We start from the raw sequence: 19,844 nt of genomic DNA, 5'->3' as shown, positions 1-19,844 counted from the left end.
CCAGGTTTAAGATGGAAACATTTTACCTGGAAAGATATCCATAGTGTAGGAAGATCTCATCAAAATACCAAAGTCTGAGATTACCTAATTTTTTTTTATTATTTCATATGGTTAGAAATAATTTAAAGCAAGTTTAATATGACTATACTGCAGTAGACTTGTACTATATAATTTGTCAAAGACACAAACACAAAAGCATTAATTGGTGGGATTGAAACTTAAAACCATACCAAACTTCTCAAGTTATTGACTTGAAAAAAACACATTCTATTTTGATGTGTGTGTGTGTGTGTGTGTGTGTAAAAATGCCAAAATACTATCGATTATTCACAATAACTGTTCTGAGGCAGGAATTCCGAATTTAGGGAACCTTAAGCTGTAGAGCCATCATCTCACACAGTCTACACCTGTGTGCTTTTGGCCCTCTGTGCTCACAGATGGGTGCACCTGATATGATTAACCATGGAAACTATACTTTCAAGGGAATTGGAGAAGGAGACATAAAATAAACCATCTAGTTCCCCCACTCCTCAAAACGCACAATGGTGTAGAAGGCATGGATGTAACTGCTGATGTGTTCCTGTGATAGCCACTGTACCTTGATTTCCTTTAACGCTCTGCTCTTCTGGTGGCTGCAGAACATCATCGGGGTGTGGGGTACAGAGTCCGTGGAAGGGCCCCAGGTCAAAGCATTCATGCAGGAGTTGCATGTTCACTCTTGAGCACACACTCATGAACCCAACAGCTACACCTTCCACCTGAAACACCCAAAACATCTCATTACTCTATCAGACTCCAAATGAATTCTCATCACGACATTTCCAGGAGCCTACAGCATGTAGGCGGTTGGTAGCTTGGCAGGCACCTTGAGATATTTAAGGTAGAATTTCTACTGTCCAGCACTATGCATAGCACATACAACATGCTCCAAAAAATGTCCAGTGAATGACCTCTGTGAACAATCCTAGAAGTGGATATGTAACTTGGGGAAGTTGCTAGAGTTCTGGAGGGAAAGAACATGTGCCCTCTTTGCCCAGACCTGCCCCACATCCTTTTGATTATCCCACAGTGAGCCCATCCTTCCTGTCCACTTTCTTCCCCTCTAGTATGCACAGTCTTGGTAAGACCAGCCATCATTCCATCCGATTGACCCTGGATTCAGAGATGTTCATGGTCACCTACTCCTTCAGAATGGAACTTTGATTTTCTTGAACTCATTCATTTATTTGATTGGATGGTCTTATGGGGAAAAGATGTGAGCAAAGAGGTTTGGTGGGGATGTTTGAGCGAAGTAAACCCGCAACACTGGTTCACCATGTGGGTATGATTTACAAATACATCACCTCTTAGCATCCGAAGAGATACCTGGCTCTGAACCTCTTACAACAGTCCCATGATTTTAGGCCTCTGATGAAGGATACACAGAGAGGAAGATACGTGGGACAGAGTGATATAATAAGAAATACATGTTTGGTCTTCATCCCTGGTTTCTGGCACAAAGCCCCTAAAACACTTGTAATTTCCTGAGAGGAACATCTTTTGTTTTTCCTAATAAGCTCCTTTTGGTAATACCTATGTTTATGCTAATGAGGTGACTCCTGGAGAATGGGAGCTGATTGTCAGGGAAACCAAATGCGTGATTAATTAGAGGGTTGGATCTTTCAGCACCTCCCCCTGACCTCTGGAGGGGGGGAGGGGTTTGAGATTGACTTCAGTCACCAATGGCCAATGATACAATGAATCATTAATGGAACCACCATAAAAACCCCTCAACAAGAGAAATCAGGAGTTTCTGGGTTGGTGAACACATGGTGATGCTGGGAGGAAACATGCCCAGAGACGACATGGAAGTTCATGGCCCTTTCCCCTGTACCTTGCTGTATGCATCCCTTCCACGTAGCTGTTCCTGAGTTGTATTCTTTATAATAAACCAGCAACAGTAAGTCAAGTGCTTGCCTGAGCTCTGTGAACCATTCTAACAAAGTATCGACCCCAAAGGAGGGGGCTGTGGGAACCTCTAATTCATAGCCATTCAATTAGGAGTACAGGTGACCACCCGAGACTTATGACTGGCACCTGAAGTGGGGGCAGTCTTGGGGGGCCTGAGCCCTTACCCTGAGAGGTCCACATTACCACCAGGGAGTGACAGCACTGAATTGCAGGACACCCAGTTGGTTTCTAGGGAGCTGAAAACTTGGTTGGTGTAAGCAAAACCCTACACATACTGAAGTGTCAGAAGTTGAGAAAACAATTTATCTTGTAACAAGTAATTAGCAGATCTACAACTATTATTGGTAGTGGTACAAAGCAACGAAATTTAACTCTATCATAAACCACAATGACAGATATCTGTGACTGAAATTCTTTATGATGTCCCTTCAATAATTCTGTATGTCATTCTTCCCTGCAAGGAAAGCATTTACAATTTTAAAAGAGAGCAACAAAGAATGCCTAGTTCTTTAGTTAACTAATCTCCCTGTAGTAATTATTGTGCAATATACATACTTTTATATATAGAACATAACATACATATGTATATGCATATCATCCATATATATATATATATATATATATATATATATATATATCAAGTTGCTGTGTTGTAAACCTTAAATTTATGCAATGTTATACAATTATATTTCACTAAAATTAGAAGAGAGCAAACTAAATTGTGCATAAATAACTCCTCCTGTGAATTATAACATGGGTTTTAAGCAAATTCTGGTTGATTGATTTGACTGACAGCTCCTGTTAGAAACCAGCATTACTAGGTTCTACTCTTCAAGTATTCAGGCTGCATTTCTTGAGATGACCATTCTGTACAGGAAGCAGAAGAACTCATCATAGGCATTCTCTAACCCCAAGAGTGCGGCATCATCCCATACATGTCAGTCAGAGGAAACAGTTAATATTTTAACCTACTGAAGCACAAAATTAAGCTACAACAATACTCAGTTTTTTATATGACACATAGAAAAATTAGGCATTAAAGTATTTGTTCTCAAATGTGTCTTGTAGCTGAAAGTCATTTGTTTTCAAACATAGGTTTGAAAAATAGCTGTGAGACTCCCTTTGTTTTCTCCCTAATACTGGAATACAAGAGGAATTCTTAAAAATTAATTTTTCCAGGCATACCCTTTTCTTTACAGCCCCCTGCTCCCACCCCACAATGACACTGGCTGTACAAGGCAGGATTTACACAGCTGCTTTATAAAGCCATTGACACTTTAATAAAAGTCCAAAATAAACATTTTAATTTTTTTCCCAAATAACAAGTGATTGTTTGTCTTGTTTGCACTCATGAACAAAGGCTGCGTAGCCACAGTTGTCTGGCTTCTCTGTAATTTTAGGCCCAAGACTCAGCAGACGCTGATTAACCAATCCATCTACCATATGTGCAGAAAGAGATGGCCAGCCTCACTCTCGGCAGGGAAAATTGGCAACCATCTTGGTTCACATGGAGATGTCCTTCTAATCTACAGCCACTTTGGTGCAACGAAACTTTGATGGCCCGAAATACCTTTTGCTGGCTTCAAGGCAAGCTGCATGCGCATGGTAAGAATGTATTATTTATAAGACCGCTGTTAGTAATGAGCTATTACACTAATGGCTCATTGTGTTTGGAATTTGGTTTCAAATGGCATGGATCACACATTCTGATGAAAATGAGAAAAAACATGTTTTGCCATTAGGAACAAAGATGCAACGTTCTCCAATTCTACAACCTGTTATAGTCCCATCATTCATCCTGGGTTGTGACAATTCACAAAAGTTCACAATTATGAACTACAACAGAGCAAGGACATATTGTGAAAATGTCTGCTTTTTCCTCTGAGTTTCTTTCAAATAACTATTCAGAGTTGAGAACCACCATTCTGAAATATGAATTTGTGGGAGTATTCAAATTCATCTTTGTGTATGTGTGTGTTTTCTGGAAAAACAGAGTCGGCAAACTTTCTTTACTTGAATAATCAAAAGGCATTGATTGTTGACTGTTGTCTGACAGAGCTAACTATCCACCACAAAGGTGTCTTCTGTTCTCTTATACTAAGAGCAAAACTGAAAGTTTTGCTTTTTGTTTTTGTTTTTCCTGTGAGGATATATATTAGGATACATTAAGCTCTGGTTGCTAGAAATCCCTACATGCGTGGCCTTGTCTTCACACACAGGTCCATCGAGAGACATGTGTGCTCTGTACCATTTGCGCTTCCTTCTAAAAAGCCCTATAGTCACTCACCCCTTTTGGCTGACCATACTCCACAATGAGGGGGCCTTTATTGTGACCACTGCCAGCTTTGATCCCCTCTGCCTCATGCCAATGGCAGGGCTGAGTTGGCAGGCTCTGCCCACCCGCAGGTCAGTGTGTCTATTCGGACCACTGCTGCCCATGCTGTGGATGATGCCAGAGCAGACGCTCTGCCCATCTGTCTCTAGGAGCCACCCTTGGCCTCCAACCACCCTTCCCCAAAATCTCGGTTTGGAGTAAACACCAGATGTCAAGGTAAGCCAGGATAAAGTTATGAGAAGTAATTTCGGCAGCACAGTGATAACTCAAAACTCCTCCCAAGTAGCTATCAAGCCAAAGAAAGTCTGCACAGTTAAAAACCTTTAACTAGTCAAGAGTTTCCTACTTGGCACAGGCATAGGTCCCAGGCATTCTACGTGGATGGCCTGTAACTACCAGGGGCCAGTGTGGGAAGAGACAGATTTGATGCACTCTGTTCTGTGATCTCTGGTCAGCGTCAGTCACCTGTAAGCACGGTGTGCTGCCCATAAATGCTTCATCAGCAACTGCGGGGAAAGCCCTAATTTAGTAATTTGCCAATCTCTGTGGTGTAAATATTCCCACTGTGGCCAATTTTAAGCTACCAATGTGATGTTACTGAACAGGGAGTTGGGAAGGGATGCCCAGTAGCCACTATTATATAGTAGACAATAGACATAAATAATCTCAAGGGCAAAGATAATAATAAAATAATTAGGAAGTGATGAATGTTGAGTATTAACTTTGTTTTTTAGTATGACTGTACTGCAAGTTTATATAATTTAATTTTTAATCCAAGGCTGTGTTTAACAACCAGCTTGCAAAGTTCCTGAGGATTGAACATTCTGTGAGGCAGAATGAACTAGTTCCTGCATACCACTGCTTACAGAGCTAGCCAAAGCAAGTCCAGTGGTTGGGAGAAGGGTTTAGGAGGCAGGTGGGAGGGGAGTGATAGCACTGATCTTGTACTCAAAAAGGCTTAAGACACCAGATCCAAAAAAATAACCAAAAAAACAAAAACGACACCAGATATAGTTCAGTAGAAACTGGAGATGTGCTCCCATGTCCTGGACTGGCTTCCTTCCTGTTAAGGGGGTCCCCCTTCTGCCCTTCCATTTAAAGATCAAGGTCCAGGGTCCATGGTCGCTTCTGCACAGAATGGGAAGCGTCTGATGTCCGAGGTAACACGGCATCTCAGAAACTGGGCCAGACTTCATTCACCTCTTTAGAGACACCAAAGGATCCTTGCAGGGTTGGGACCACAATTTTCAGCCTGCAACTTTCCTCTGATGTTATATACACTGAAAATGTGTAACATGTGACTGGAAAGGAAAATATGAGGAGGTCGTCACTGCAGCTGCTTTTCATAACACTAACACAAGTGATTTGGGTTGAAACGGGCACCTTAAAATGAAAGTATTAAAAGCTTTCTCCAGAGTGACATCAGCGTCATGGTGGCATAAAGATGTCCATTGTTGTTGTCCCCAAGCTCAACAGTAAACATCTGGCATCCAGCCATGAACAAAAGAGCCTCTGAAGGAGCTGTGGCTTGCAGCACCATACACCAAGAGACCTGGAAGAGTTTTGACCACTGTGCATGAGGAAATAGGCAGACACACCTCGATCTTGACTATGAACTGGCTCTAGCCTGTCTTGGCCATGGTCCAGAAGCCCTTGAAGAATATAGACTTAGATAGTCATTTGCAGAGGAAAGAGTCTTTGTAAAAAGTATAGTTTCCAGAGAAGTTCCAGGACTCCACCGGAGCAAAAATTATGAGCTTGGATTCACTGAAATGAATAAGAGGAACAGTCTGGCTTTACCCGTCTCACACATCCCCAGTGAGGCACAGCTTAGGGGCAAGAAAGATCTTCCTTGGCCCATGACTTATCCAATGGGAAAAAGGGAGAATGTGTGAGTGTGAGTGAGCACCTAGCTTCCGCAGCTGTGTGGGATTCTTCCAAAGAGGCCCATTTCTCTTTTACTTCAACAAGTACTTAATTGGGAGCTCTATGACAAGGGGCACAGAAAGAGGCTAGGGAGAGCAGCAAATATAGTACTCTTGGAGGGCAATAAAGGGACCTGGTTCCTAACTGCATTGTGGATTGCATCAGAAGCCTGACCACAAATGGCTAGGAATATCTTGCCCATGAAACCCCTCAACTGGCCCACAAGAACTCCCAGCAACCTGTGTGCCTTACCCACACATCATCCCAGCCTGTGGCCAGCTCCTATGCACACTCCCAACAGCACCACAAGCAGGCTTTAGCAGATGGTTAGTGAGGACTGCAGAAAATCATTCTGTGACCAGAGAGAGAATACAAACTTGAGTAGCTACCTCTGGGGAAATAAAAGAGGCTGTCAGCACTCGGCCTGGTGTTTTATAAGAGCCAGAGAACGCATATGAGCTTAAGAAGTCTGCCACAAGAGGAAGCAAGAAAAGTGGAGCCAATTATCCATGGAATGTCTGAAAACTCTTCAGGATCTCTAGCAGGGCTGACAGAGATATGTCTCCTCTGAGTAAAGTAAAGACTGGAGGAAATAACTGCTACTTCAAATGCGAAGACAGTAATGAAAAACTCCAAGAAACATGAGAAAATCAAGAAAATGATATCACCAAAAGAACACCATAATTTCCTGGTAACCAAACCCAAAGACATTGAGACTTTTAAGTTACCAGATAAAGAATTCAAGATGGCAGGGGCATCTGCTCAGTCAGTTAAGTGACTGACTCTTGACTTTGGCTCAGCTCATGATCTCAGGGTTGTGAGATCAAGCCCCATGTTGGGCTCCATGCTAGGCATGGGGCCTGCTTGGGATTCTCTCTCTCTCTCTCTGCCCCTCCCCCACCATTCATGTTCTCTCTATCTCTCTCAGGAAAAAAGAAAGAAAAGAAAAGAAAGGAAAGGAAAGGAAAGGAAAATAAAAGAAAAGAAAAAAAAGAAAAAGAAGAAAAGAAAAGAAAGGAAAACAAAGACCCAACTATTTGCTGCCTAAAAGAGACTCACTTTAGCTTTAAGGAAACACATAGGCTCAAAGTGAAGAGAAGGAAAAAGATATTCCATGCAAGTGGAAGCCAAAAAAGACTTTAAGCCAAAAATAGAAACAAGAGACAAAGAAGGTAATTATATTAATGATAAATGGGTCAATTTGTCAAGAAGATATAACAATCATAAATATATATAAACTCAATCTCAGACCACCTAAATATAATAAGCAAATACTAAAAGATATGAAGGGAGAAATAGATAATGCAATAATAGTAAGGGCCTTCAACCCACTTTCAACAATGGCTAGAACAACCAAAGCAGAAAATCTACAAGGAAATCTTGGGCTTGAACAGTATTTTAGACCAATGGACCTAACAGACACACACAGAACATGCCATCCAATGGCAGCAGACTATACATTTTTCTCCAGCATACACAGAACTCTCTCCAGGATAGATCATATATTAGGCCACAAAACAAGTCTTAGCAAATTTAAGAAGACTGAAATCATACCAAGTATCTTTTATATGTTCTAAAACAAAAAATCAGTAACAGTAGGGAACCTGGACAATTCACAAATATGTGGAAAGTAAAAAAAAAAAAAAAAAAAAGTTCCAAAGAAGAAATTAAAAAAAAATCTTCAAACAAACAGAAATGGAAAGACAAAATACCAAAACCTATGGGATGTTGAAAATGAAGTTCTACAACTGAACATATGGGACAGGGAAAAAAAAAAGGAGAGAAGGAAACAAACCATATGAGACTCTTAATGATAGAGAACAAACTGAGGGTTGATGGAGGGATGTGGGTGGGGGATGGGTTAGATGGGTGATGGGTATTAAGAAGGGCATTTGTTGTGATGAGCACTGGGTGTTGTATATAAGTGAGGAATCACTGAATTCTATTCCTGAAACCAATATTGCATTTTTGTTAACTAAAATTAAAATTAAAAAGAAAAAGAAAAAGCAGTTCTAGGAAGTAAATGTATAGCAATAAATGCCTACATCAAGAAAAAAAATCTAAAATAAATCTACAGCTAAATTTACATTTCAAGGAACTTGGAAAATGAGATGAAATTAAGCCCAAAGTTAGCAGAAAGTAGGAAATACAAAGATTGGAGCAGAAATAAATGAAATAGAAAAACAGTACAAAATTTCAATGAAACTAAGAGTTAATTTTTATAAAGATAAACAAAATTGACAAATCTTTACCTAGACTAAGAAAAAAGAGAGAAGATTCAAAATCAGAAATGAAAGAGAAGACACTGCAACTGGTAATACAGAAATATAAAGGATCATAAGAGACTACTATGAACAAATGTATGGCAACAAATTGAACAACCTTAAATAAATGGATCAATTCCTAGAAAAATACAACCTACCTAGACAGAAACATGAAGAAATAGAGAATATGAACAGATGAATAATAAGTAAAGAGATTGAATCAGCAATCAAAAACCTCCTGCCAAAGAAAAGCCCCAGACCAGATAGTTTCACTGGTAAATTCTACCAAATATTTAAAGAAGATTGACACCAATACTTCTCAAACTTTCCTAAAAAACTGAATATTTTATGAGGCCAGCATTACTCTGATACCAAAGCCAGATAAGGATATTACAAGAAAACTATAGACCAATATCCTTGACAAATACAGACACAAAATTCTCAATAAAATACTAGCAAAGTGAATTCAACAGCACATTAAAAGGATCATACAGCATGATCAAGCAGGATTCATCCCTGTGATGCAAGGATGGTTCAATATACACAAATCAATAAAAATGATACATTAATAAAAAAAATAAAAATCATATCATCATCTCAAAAGATGCAGAGAAAGCATTTGTCAATGTCACATCCCTTCATGAGAAGAATGCTCAATAAATACAGTAGAAAAATATTTTACTTGAATAAGGGCATTTATGACAAGCCTATAGCACATCATACTCAACAGTGAATGCCTGAAAGATTTCCTTCTAAGATCAGCAAAAGGACAAAGGTGCATACTCTCACCCCTCCTATTCAACATAGGACTGTAAGTCTTAGCCAGAGAAATCAGTCAAGAAAAAGAAAAAAAATCTTCAGAAAGGAAGCAGTAAAGTAGTAGTAAGTAAAGTAATAGAAGTAGTAGTAGTAGTCTTTGTTTGGAAAATGATATACGATCTTATATATAGAAAATCTTAAGAACTCCGTCAAAAAACTGTTAGAACTGATAAATGAATTCAGTAAAGTGGCACAATATGAAACCAATGCACAGAAATCAATTGCATTTCTATACATTAACAATGAAATACCTGAAAAAGAAATAAAGAAAACAATCCTATTCATGATAGTATTAAAAACAATTAGATTAGAAGAATTAACATTGTTAAAATGTTCATATTACCTAAAGCCATCTCTAGATTCACTACAATCCCTATCAAAATGCCAATGGCATTTTTCACAGAAATAGAACAAACTATCCTAAAATTTGTATAGAACCCTAGAAAGAACAAAACTGGAGGGACACCTGGGTGGCTCAGTCAGTTAAGTGACCAACCCTTGATTTTGCCTCAGGTCTTGAACTCCAGATCATGAGATCCAGCCCCATGTTGTCTCCACACGTAGCACTGAGTCTGCTTCAGATTCTCTCTCCCACTCCATGCTCTTTCCACCTGCGTGTGCTCTCTGTCTCTCTCAAATAAATAAATAAATAGATCTTCAAAAATGAAAATAAATAAATCTTTAAAAAAAAAAGAAAGCTGGAGGCATCACACTTAATGATTTCAAATCATATTACAAGGCTATAATAATCAAAACGGTACAGTACTAAGATAAAAGCAGACACAGAAACCAGTGGAACAGAATCGGGAGCCCAGAAATAAACAACCATATATAAGCAACTAATATTTAACAAGGGAGCCAAGAATACTCAATGGGGAAATGACCCTCTCTTCAATAAACGGTATTGGGAAAACTGATATCCACATGCAGAAGACTGAAATTGGACTCCATCTCACACCACTCACAAAAATTAACTCAAAATGGATTAAAGACTTAAACATAAGACCTGAAACTGTATGACTCCTGGAAGATGTAGGGAAGAAGCTCCTTGATATTGTTCTTGGCAACAATTTTTTTGATCTGACACCAAAACTACACTAAGCAACAAAAGCGATAATTAGTAAAATGACACCAAACTAAAAAGTTCCTGCACAGCAAGAGGAAAAATCAACACAATGAAAAGGCAATCTGCACAGTGAGAGAAAGTATTTGTAAACCATATGCTGGAATATTAGATAGGGGGTTGATAACCGAAATGCATAAACTTCCCTACAACTCAACAGGGGAAAAAAGATCCAATTTAAAAATGGACAGAGAATCTGAATAGATCTTTTTTTTCCAAAGAATACATACAAATGATCAACAGGTACATTAAAAGATGCTCAACTTCACTAACCATGAGGAGATGAAAATCAATACCACAATGAGATATTTCTTTATATCTACTAGAATGGTTACCATCATGAAGACAAGAGATAACAAGCATTGGCAAGATTGTGGAGAAAAAGCACTCATGGGGTAGGGCATTCAATTCTTAATCTCAGGGGTTGTGAGTTCAAGCCCCACGTTGCGTGTACAGATTACTTAAACACAAAATCTTAAAAAAAAAAAAAAAAAGAAGAAGAAGTAACCCTCATGCGTTGTTCATAGGGATGTTATTTGCTACAGCCAGTATGGAGGTTTCCCAAAATATTAAAGATAGAACTGCCATATAACCTAGCAATACTACTTTTAGTTGTATATCCAAAACAAAAACAGGATCTCAAACAGATATTTGCACTCCCGTTTCCATGGTAGCATTACTCACATATGGAAAGATATGGAAACAACCTAAGTGTCTTTCAACAGATGAATGAATTAAAAGATATGCATACAATGGAATATTATTCAGCCACAAGTAAAGAAGGAAATCCTGCCATTTGCAACAACATGGATGGTCTGTGATGGCATTATGCTAAGCTTAAGTCACAGAAGGGCAAATACTATATGATATCACTTATATGTGGAATCTAAAAAAGAACACATAGAAACAGTAAAATTATAGTTACCAGGGATTGGGAGGTGAGTGAAAGGGGTAGGGGGTGTTGGTCAAAGGGCACAAACTTCCAGTTGTAAGATGAATAAGTTCTGGGGATCTAATGTACAGCATGGTGATTTTAGTTAACAATATTGAATTAGATATTTGAAAGTTGCTAAAATAATGGATCTTAAACATTCTTACCACAAAAAGGTACTGGTAATTATGTGATGCAATGGAGGTGTTAGCTAATGCTATAGTGTGATCATTTTACAATATATAAATGTATCAAATCAACATGGTGTACACCTTAAACTTACATAATCGTGTATGTCAATTACATCTCAATAAAGCTGGGACAAATAAATAAAAGCCTTTTCTAAAAAAACAAAGTCCGGACTAAACTGGACTGTCCCTTTTGGTCATTAAAAGGCCTGACTGGGGTCTGCATGAGTCATTACTTCTCAGTAGTTTTGTCTCATCATGTAAAGACATAGTCTTCAAAATGTTGCTGCTGGGCCCAATTATTCCTTGACTTTTCCTTTTTTCATTAGCCTGAAAGTAGAGGTCAAATGAAAACATACGGAAGTCCTTAAAGGAGAACGCAAAAACCTAAATATGAAAAATAAAACCCTTTCAATAGTGAAGAAACAAATATTATGGATAGGACCTCAGAATCTAATATTTAGGGCCGGTTCTCACCTTAAGAAACTAATGACTTTATCTCTCTAAGGTCATCCTGTCCTTCACCAGATACGTTTGTTTTCCAGCATGTAGATAACCATTTCACCACTTGGACTGCACACTGGGACCATATGGGGAGTGTTTTAGAAATGCTGATTATTTCTCACCGTGAACAATTGATCTACTTGGTCTAAGTACATCCCAGCATCAGGACTTTTAATTGAGATATAATTCACCTACCATAAAAATAAACCTTTAAAAATACAATTCAGTAGCTTTAATATATTCACAAAGATAGATACCTTCAACCACTAATTCCAAAAAGTTTTCGTCCCCTGCCCTCCCCATAAAAACCCCATACCCTTTATTAATTATTCCCCATCCACCTCTTTCTCCAGCCACTGATCTATTTTCTGTTTCTATGGACTTGTTCTTCCTAGGCTTTCATATAAATAGAATCATACAATACGTGGTCTTTGAAGTCTGGATGCTTTCACCTGGCATAATGTTTTCAAGGTTCAAACATTTTGTAGCATGCATAGTCCTTCGTTCCCTTTTATCTCCTAATAATATTCCATCGTGTGGCTATACCACCTTTATGTTTATTCATTCATCAACAGATGGACATTTAGGTCATTTCCACTTTTTGGCTATTATGAATAATGCTGCTATGAATGTTTGTGTACATGTCTTTGGTGGACTTGTATTTTTAATTTAGGAGTGGAACTGCTCGGTTAAACGGTAATTTTATGTTCCACTTTTTGAGAAAATGCCAGATTGTTTTCTGAAGTGGCTGTGCCATATTATAATCCCGCCATCAGTCTATGAAGGTTCCTTCCACTTTCTCCACATCCTCACCAACACTTGTTATTGTCCCTCTCTTTTATTACAACCATCCTAGCAAGTGTGAAGTGGTATCTCATTGTGGTGTTGGTTTGTATTTTCCCGATGACTAATGGTGTTGAGCACCATTTCATGAGCTTATTGGCTATTCGTATATCTTTTTTAGAGAAATGTATATTCAAATCCTTTGTCCACATTTCATTTAGATCATTTTTCTCTTTATTACTATATGAGTTCATTATACATTCTGGATACAAGTTTGTTGGCATGGGGATAGTCTAAAAGTCTCCCAGGTGGTTCTCATACAAACTGAGCTTGGGAACTGCTGATGCAGAACCAAGCCTCAAACAGATCATGTTATCAGAATAAAAGAACTTTTGATTCCAAGTTTCCCAAGAAAAGTAATATTCTTTGAATAGCTCTTACAGTTTTCTCAAATAGAGAAATCAGCATATGAAGAATCCCTGAATGATCATCCTAGAAGTAAAACTGCTGAATTCCACCTTTAAGTACTTTTCAATAAACTGGCACAAAGCAAAGGTCAAATATCCACTTGAAAAACAAAAGCAAAAACAAACTAATTTGTGGTCATCTTTGCCTGAACCTTGGGATTCTATGAAGTATTCAGGTATATAGGCTGGGTACCCAAGGGTTCTATCCATGTTTGTTGATTATTATGATATGCAAAAGGCAACACAAAAATTCATTCATTCATTCATTATTTTGCTGTCAAAACAATCTTCAGTCCAAGCTTATATAAACCTCTTTTAAAGGCCTTTACAGAAGCTGCCTCTATATTTCTCATGTGATGCAAAGAGAACATCTTCACTCACATTTCAATTGCTTTCTTTTCTTGATTACTAAAATCATCAACAAAAGGCTGCCCTTGTGAGAGCCCTGTATACAAGTCAACAATGAGTCATTTGGAGGAGAGCTTCAATCCTTTAAAACTGAGTGCACAAATGTGGTTCCTGAACTAACAGCATCAATATCACCCAGGAACTAGTGAAAAATGCACATTCTCGGGCCTATCCCAGACTTACAAGATCACACGGAGGGTGGGTCCCAGGAATCTGTGTTCTAATCACCCCAAGAAGTCATTTCAACACATGCTCAAGTTTGAGTACTTACTTCTTTAAAATCTTTTCCTTGCATTTCTTATATACACATAAAGCAGATGCCATGGGTCATGGCCCTATCCTTCCTAAAGATGAACAGTCACCACACATTCCCTAATTACCCTAAGGCACTAAGTCTCAATTTTTTTTCCAGTCAGACAATTTCTCCATACCACTGAGCAGACGCTGTGAATATCCCTAGTGCAGCATTTTCAACCCTTAAGAATGCCCAAAGCTTCAGACGGAGCAGGGAATGAGGTAGAATGCCTTCACGGTATTTTTCAGGAAGGCCTATTTCAGCACACTCCAACTGACACAAAGGGCTAAAGATACCTCTGCACACTGATATTTAGGTATCAGAACTGGGATCGAATCCTCATTATCAAATCTTGTGGGCACAGATGCAGAGAAGGAAGCCACAGCTAGTTAAAATTCTGTAAGGGAAGAGTGTCCCTCCGTGAATGCTCTGGGGGCAGGGCAAGGATGTCTCAAGAGTTGCAGAGTTGCCCACAGTGGCTGTCCATGGGGCCAGGTCAGTCTGCTTGCTGCTCTGAGCTGAGAAACAGTAAAGCTAGCTATCTTGCCAGCTCTCACCTGGGTCTCTTCTCCCCTCCTCCCTTGGGTGTAGGTAGACCCCAGAGTCTACAGCTGTCAAACCAGAGGGCGGGTTCCATCTTTCTTTACTGCCATCCCTACCTCCCATCTCAGTAAAGCCTTCCAGGATGGATGCTGTGGAATTAGGACCCTTGTGAAGCATGTTCTGAAACAGTGGTCACAACCACCATGCTTGCAAAGGCCACACTGATATAAAGTGGGAAAAGTGGCTGCCCCTTCGGGGGCAGGAGGGTCGCGAACCCCCAGGGCACACGGGGAATGGTGATGGGCTCGAGGGCACCTACCTGCACTGTCTACAGCGGCAGATGCTCCAACGTGCCAACTCACTGGGGTCCAACAGCAGGCCTTCCAATTTTTCCAGAGAAGCTAGAAGTTCCAATTGTTACATACACTTTCCTAATTTTGAAATGCTGGCCACTCATACAACGAAATTTAATCATCTACACCCTAAATCAAATCAAGAGAAAACGATAGACAAATCCAAATTGAGAGACACTGCACAAAATGACAGACCTGCACTCTTCAAAACTGTAATTGTCCTGAAAAACAAAGACAGACTGGGGAGTTGTTCCGATTACAGGAGACTGAAGACACAGGGCACCTGAGTGCAGCAGATGGTGAGGAATCACTTCTGCTAAAAAGGACTGTGAATACAATCGGAGTAAGATCTGTAGTTAGAATAATGGGGTGCTCCACCTGAACGCGGTACCACAGTTACGTCAGACGACATTCTTGTTTTTAGGAAATACACGCTAAAGTATTTAGTGGTGAAGGGGGCGTAGCATCCACAGCTCATTCTTTTTTTTTTTTTTTAAGATTTTATTTATTTATTTGACAGAGAGAGATCACAAGTAGGCAGAGAGAGAGAGAGAGAGAGAGGAGGAAGCAGGCTCCCTGCCGAGCAGAGAGACCGATGCGGGACTCGATCCCAGGACTCTGGGATCATGACCTGAGCCAAAGGCAGAGGCCCAACCCACTGAGCCACCCAGGCACCCCACAACTCATTCTTGAATGGTTCAGAAAAAAATATAATAGTTCTTAAAAAAAAAAAAAATATATATATATATATATATAAATATTTATATTACAGTGTACATACATTTATGTTACCAGGTAACATAAGTAATATAAATATATATGTTTATATATAAAAACAGACAAATATATATAGAGAAAAAGCAAGCAAAGAGAATGAATGATAAAGCAAATGTGTTCAAATGTTACCATTTTGAGAATTTGGGTACCTAGAAGTTTTCTTTCTTTTTTTTGGTCTTTCTTTTTTTATTAACATATAATGTATTATTTGCTTCATGGGTACAGGTCTGTGATCTATCAGTCTTACACAATTCACAGCGCTCACAATAACACATACCCTCTCTAATGTCCATCACCCAGCCACCCTATTCCTCCTACCTCCTCTACTCTAAGAACCCTCAATTTGTTTCCTGAGATTAAAAGTCTCATGGTTTGTCTCTAGAAGTTCTCTATAAATGTGAAATTTTGGTAAAACAAAAAAAGAATTATTTTCTAAGTCAGACAAAATCCATGTGCCAGCAGGATGCTGGTCTGTGATCTCTGGGATCTTGGGGGTCTCAGAAATCCCCCCAGGTGCCCTCAAGAATCTCTCCCTTTCACCCCAACTTCCATCCCTACCTTCAGGGGCAGGACACAGAATCCACAGCAGCTTAGTCTCTGGAAGCATCTCACAAAAACCTACAAACCTAAAGCCAGGTCACATGGGGAAGGAAGGTGATGTCGCCGCTCTGAAGGGGGCCCGGCAAGCCACCTGGAAGGGCTTCAGGAAGCAGGGAGGGGATGGCAGTTCTGGAGGAGCTGAGCAAAAACCAGGAGAAATGTTGCTTGTTTCTTTCATTTCCCTCACTAAGTGCATCCCCAGGCGGATTAGTCACCAACCTCACACACGATGGCATGATTCTCTTCATCTTGGGCCTCTATCAGTTCAGCCAGGAAATACTCGCCGTAAGTTTCCTTAAGAAGCATGTCATGGCGCAGAAAGATCGGCATGAGGTCATCATGATCTTCTACCCTGTTTAATGCGAAGGCTTCATTAAGTTGGGTGTTCATTCCTTCAGTGGAGCACCTACTATGTGCCAGAGCCCATTCTAAATTCCAGGGACACAGCAACACACTCATGACATGAAGTTGCCCTCAAATAGGAGAAACAGAATGACATTATGACATCCCTTCAAACATTTCAAATAGGGGTAAGAGCTCTGGGATGGAGTGACAGGGTCAAGTGGTCAGGGAAGACCTCTCTGAGGAAGAACATCTGAGCTGAGATCTGAATGAAGAGAAGGGCAGAGAGCTATGTCAAGAGACCTGGGGGTAGAAAATTCCAGGCAAAGGGAACACATTCACTTATGTGGACATGGAATATAAGGCAGCATTTGTCACGAGACAGGGCAAAAAGCTGGGGACAGCATTTCCCAATTGTGTTTCAAGGAACACTACTTCCATGACCTTGTCCTCAGCATCTTCTTCCTCCCCCAAAAAGAATTCCACTGTCTAAAGACAATTTATTATAGGTGCCTCTGGAGTGACACAGTTATGTATTAAAGACTGAAGTACCAGCATAAAGAATATTTAACCTTATTTATGCATTTACCCAGCACTGGCCCATGGTACCCTTTATTCCTATCAAGGTAGATGGGGAACAGAAACCATCGTGCTCATCAGCTCTTCTGACTCAGAGAAGGTTCCAGCAGCTCCCCTGCCATTTGGCAGGGTCCTGGGGCTGGTTCCTTTATATTCCAGTTGCCCTTTTAAACTGAGGCTTTTTTTCTGTGGGCAGACGAGTCTGCTCATGGTTCCTGGTACTATCTCTGCCCACCTAACTTCACAGCATCCAGGGTGGGGGCTCCCTTCATTCCTGTATCTCTGTCTCTCGTGCCATTCTCTTTATGGTCCCTCTGTTGTTCGTTGTGCTGTTCAGAAGCTGTTCAGTCAGTCCTCAGTTCTTCTTCAGGAGGGAACTGCTCTGATATAGCCACTGATTTGGGGTGTCCATGGAGTGGGGTAAGTTCAGGGTCTTCCTACATGGCCATCTTGAACAGAAGTCTACCCTTTATTCCTTGAGACATCTCTCCATTTCCCATAAAGGGGAAATGCTGGCTTAAAAATAACGAAGTTTTGCTCACCATCTTGGAGATATTCACATCAAATTTCCATTGTCATGATTCTGTACCAGTATACAGAAAAACCAGTGTGGGAAGAGAGAGGGAACCAAGAACCAGGCTTATGGTAGCGTGGTAATGCTGGCCTTTGGACTCCAATAATAGTCTTTTCTTCTTTTTAGTATACTCTTAGTTATATTTATATTTAGTAACTCTTGGTTATATCTATTTTACCTGTCTAGGATGTTCTTATACTTAATTCCTGGTACGTCTCTTATTAAAATGTTCTACCTTGGGGAGCCTGGGTGGCTCGGTGGGTTAAAGCCTCTGCCTTCAGCTCAGGTCATGATCCCAGAGTCCTGGGATCGAGCCCCACATCTGGCTCTTTGCTCTGCAGGGAGCCTGCTTCCTCCTCCTCTCTCTCTCTCTCTCTCTCTGCCTGCCTCTCTGCCTACTTGTGATCTCTGTCAAATAAATAAATAAAATCTTTTTTAAAAATGTTCTACCTTTTGTTTGTTTGTTTCCCTGTAATATATCTGATCTGGCTACTAACTTCTATATCTTCTTACCTTTACTTCCTTACCATGCCATCTTTATCACCCTATTTGATCTTCTTTTTCTTTTTAAGATTTTATTTACTTGAGAGAGACAGAGAGAGTATAAGTAAGGGGAAAGGCAGAAGGAAGGGGGAAGGGGCAGAGGGATAGGGAGAAGCAGGCTTCCTTCTGAGCAGGGAGCCCAACATGGGGCTTGATCCCAGGACCTGGAGATCATGACCTGAGCTGAAGGCAGATGCTTAACCATCTGAGCCCGGGTGGCTCACCAGCTGTGTCTTTAGGATGGACAGGACTATATCTGACACCATAGCCATTTCACAAGCTATTTCAGCTCCACACTAATTTTTTAAAGTACTCTTTGCCTACCTGCCCATCTATGTTTGTGGAAACACAATCTCTGTGAGATCTCCCAGCAGCCACCTGTGGCTAGGTATACCAAAGACCCACAATAAATGCACTGAAGGCTCACAGTTCTCTTTTGAAAAGATTGGAGAATAAATGATACTGTGTAGTGGCCAAAGTCTGGGCTGAAAGCCAGAATGCCTATGTCCGGATTTCATAACTGTGAACTTGGGCAAATCACTTAACGTCTCTGTGCCAGAGTTTTCTCATCTGTCATAAAGACAATAAATTAAATGGTGAGATAATAATGCATGATGTGCTACTCTTATTAATATTACTACTACTTAGGAAGGAAGGGTCAAAAGAACAACCAAAGAACATTTATAATCAATGCATGGAATGGGAGAGGTTATCACCATAAATGCTTGACTCGTTGTGCTGGTTGCCCACTGGCCACTGTAGACTCTCCCATTCTGTCCAATATCACTAGTCTGTTTAAAACTCTACTTTCCTGAGGGAGGAGCAAAATGGCAGAGGAGAAGGAGACCTAAATATCATCAGGTCCCTGGAGTTCAGCTAGATAATCATCAAACCATTCTGAACATCTATAAACTGAACAGAAGATTGAAGAGAAGAGCAGCAATTCTAGGAACAGAAAAGCAACTGCATTCTGGAAGGTAGGATACACGGAGAAGTGAATCCGAGGTGACACAGGGGAAGAGAGACTACAGGGGGAGGGGCCAGCTTCCAGCAAGCAGTACAGCAGCAAGCACAAAGTCAGAACTTTCAAAAGTCTGCTCCACTGAGGGACACTGCTCCAGAGGCTAAGTGGGGGGTGGAGCCCTCACAGGGACACAGTGGTCTCAGGACCATGGGGTCACAGCAGAGCTGCCAGATATCAGAGTGGGGAAGCCAGCTGCAGAGATGGAGCCAAGGAAGGGCTCTCAGCTCAGGGTTACCTTTACAGTCATATTCTTACAGTCATTACAGTTATCTTTATAGTCATATTCCATCCCTACCATGATCCAAGGCACAGTCCAGCCATTGCTCTTTGAGCGAGGACCCCACAAGTGGCAGATCTGGGGAGACTCTCCTTCCTCCTCCAGAAGGAGTGGTGTGGGAGCACATGGCAGGAATCTGCTGGGTTTGGCGACTACAAACGGGGCCGTGCACCAGCGATAGAAACACTCGGTCACAGGCCGGGTGAGCTTAGAGTGTGGCCGGAGATCAGGGAGATGGG

General features: G+C 40.5%; 1 protein-coding gene across 1 annotated transcript in view; it reads right to left on the bottom strand.

Moving 5' to 3' along the window:
* LOC111141643 (cilia and flagella associated protein 61) overlaps positions 1 to 19,844 on the bottom strand; it is a 280,919-nt gene that overhangs the window by 234,935 nt on the left and 26,140 nt on the right. Inside the window, exons 6-7 of the mRNA XM_022494366.1 lie at positions 16,486 to 16,618; positions 599 to 758 (exon numbers count right to left, since the gene is read on the bottom strand). Of these exons, the coding sequence (XP_022350074.1) occupies positions 599 to 758; positions 16,486 to 16,618 (293 nt within the window). The remainder of the gene's footprint in view (positions 1 to 598; positions 759 to 16,485; positions 16,619 to 19,844) is intronic.

Source organism: Enhydra lutris, unplaced genomic scaffold, assembly GCF_002288905.1.
Source record: "Enhydra lutris kenyoni isolate GAN:26980312 unplaced genomic scaffold, ASM228890v2 scaffoldscaffold6, whole genome shotgun sequence".
NCBI lineage: Eukaryota > Metazoa > Chordata > Mammalia > Carnivora > Mustelidae > Enhydra > Enhydra lutris.
The sequence above is the reverse complement of the archived record's forward strand: the minus strand, read 5'-3'. Positions and strand labels throughout refer to the sequence as shown.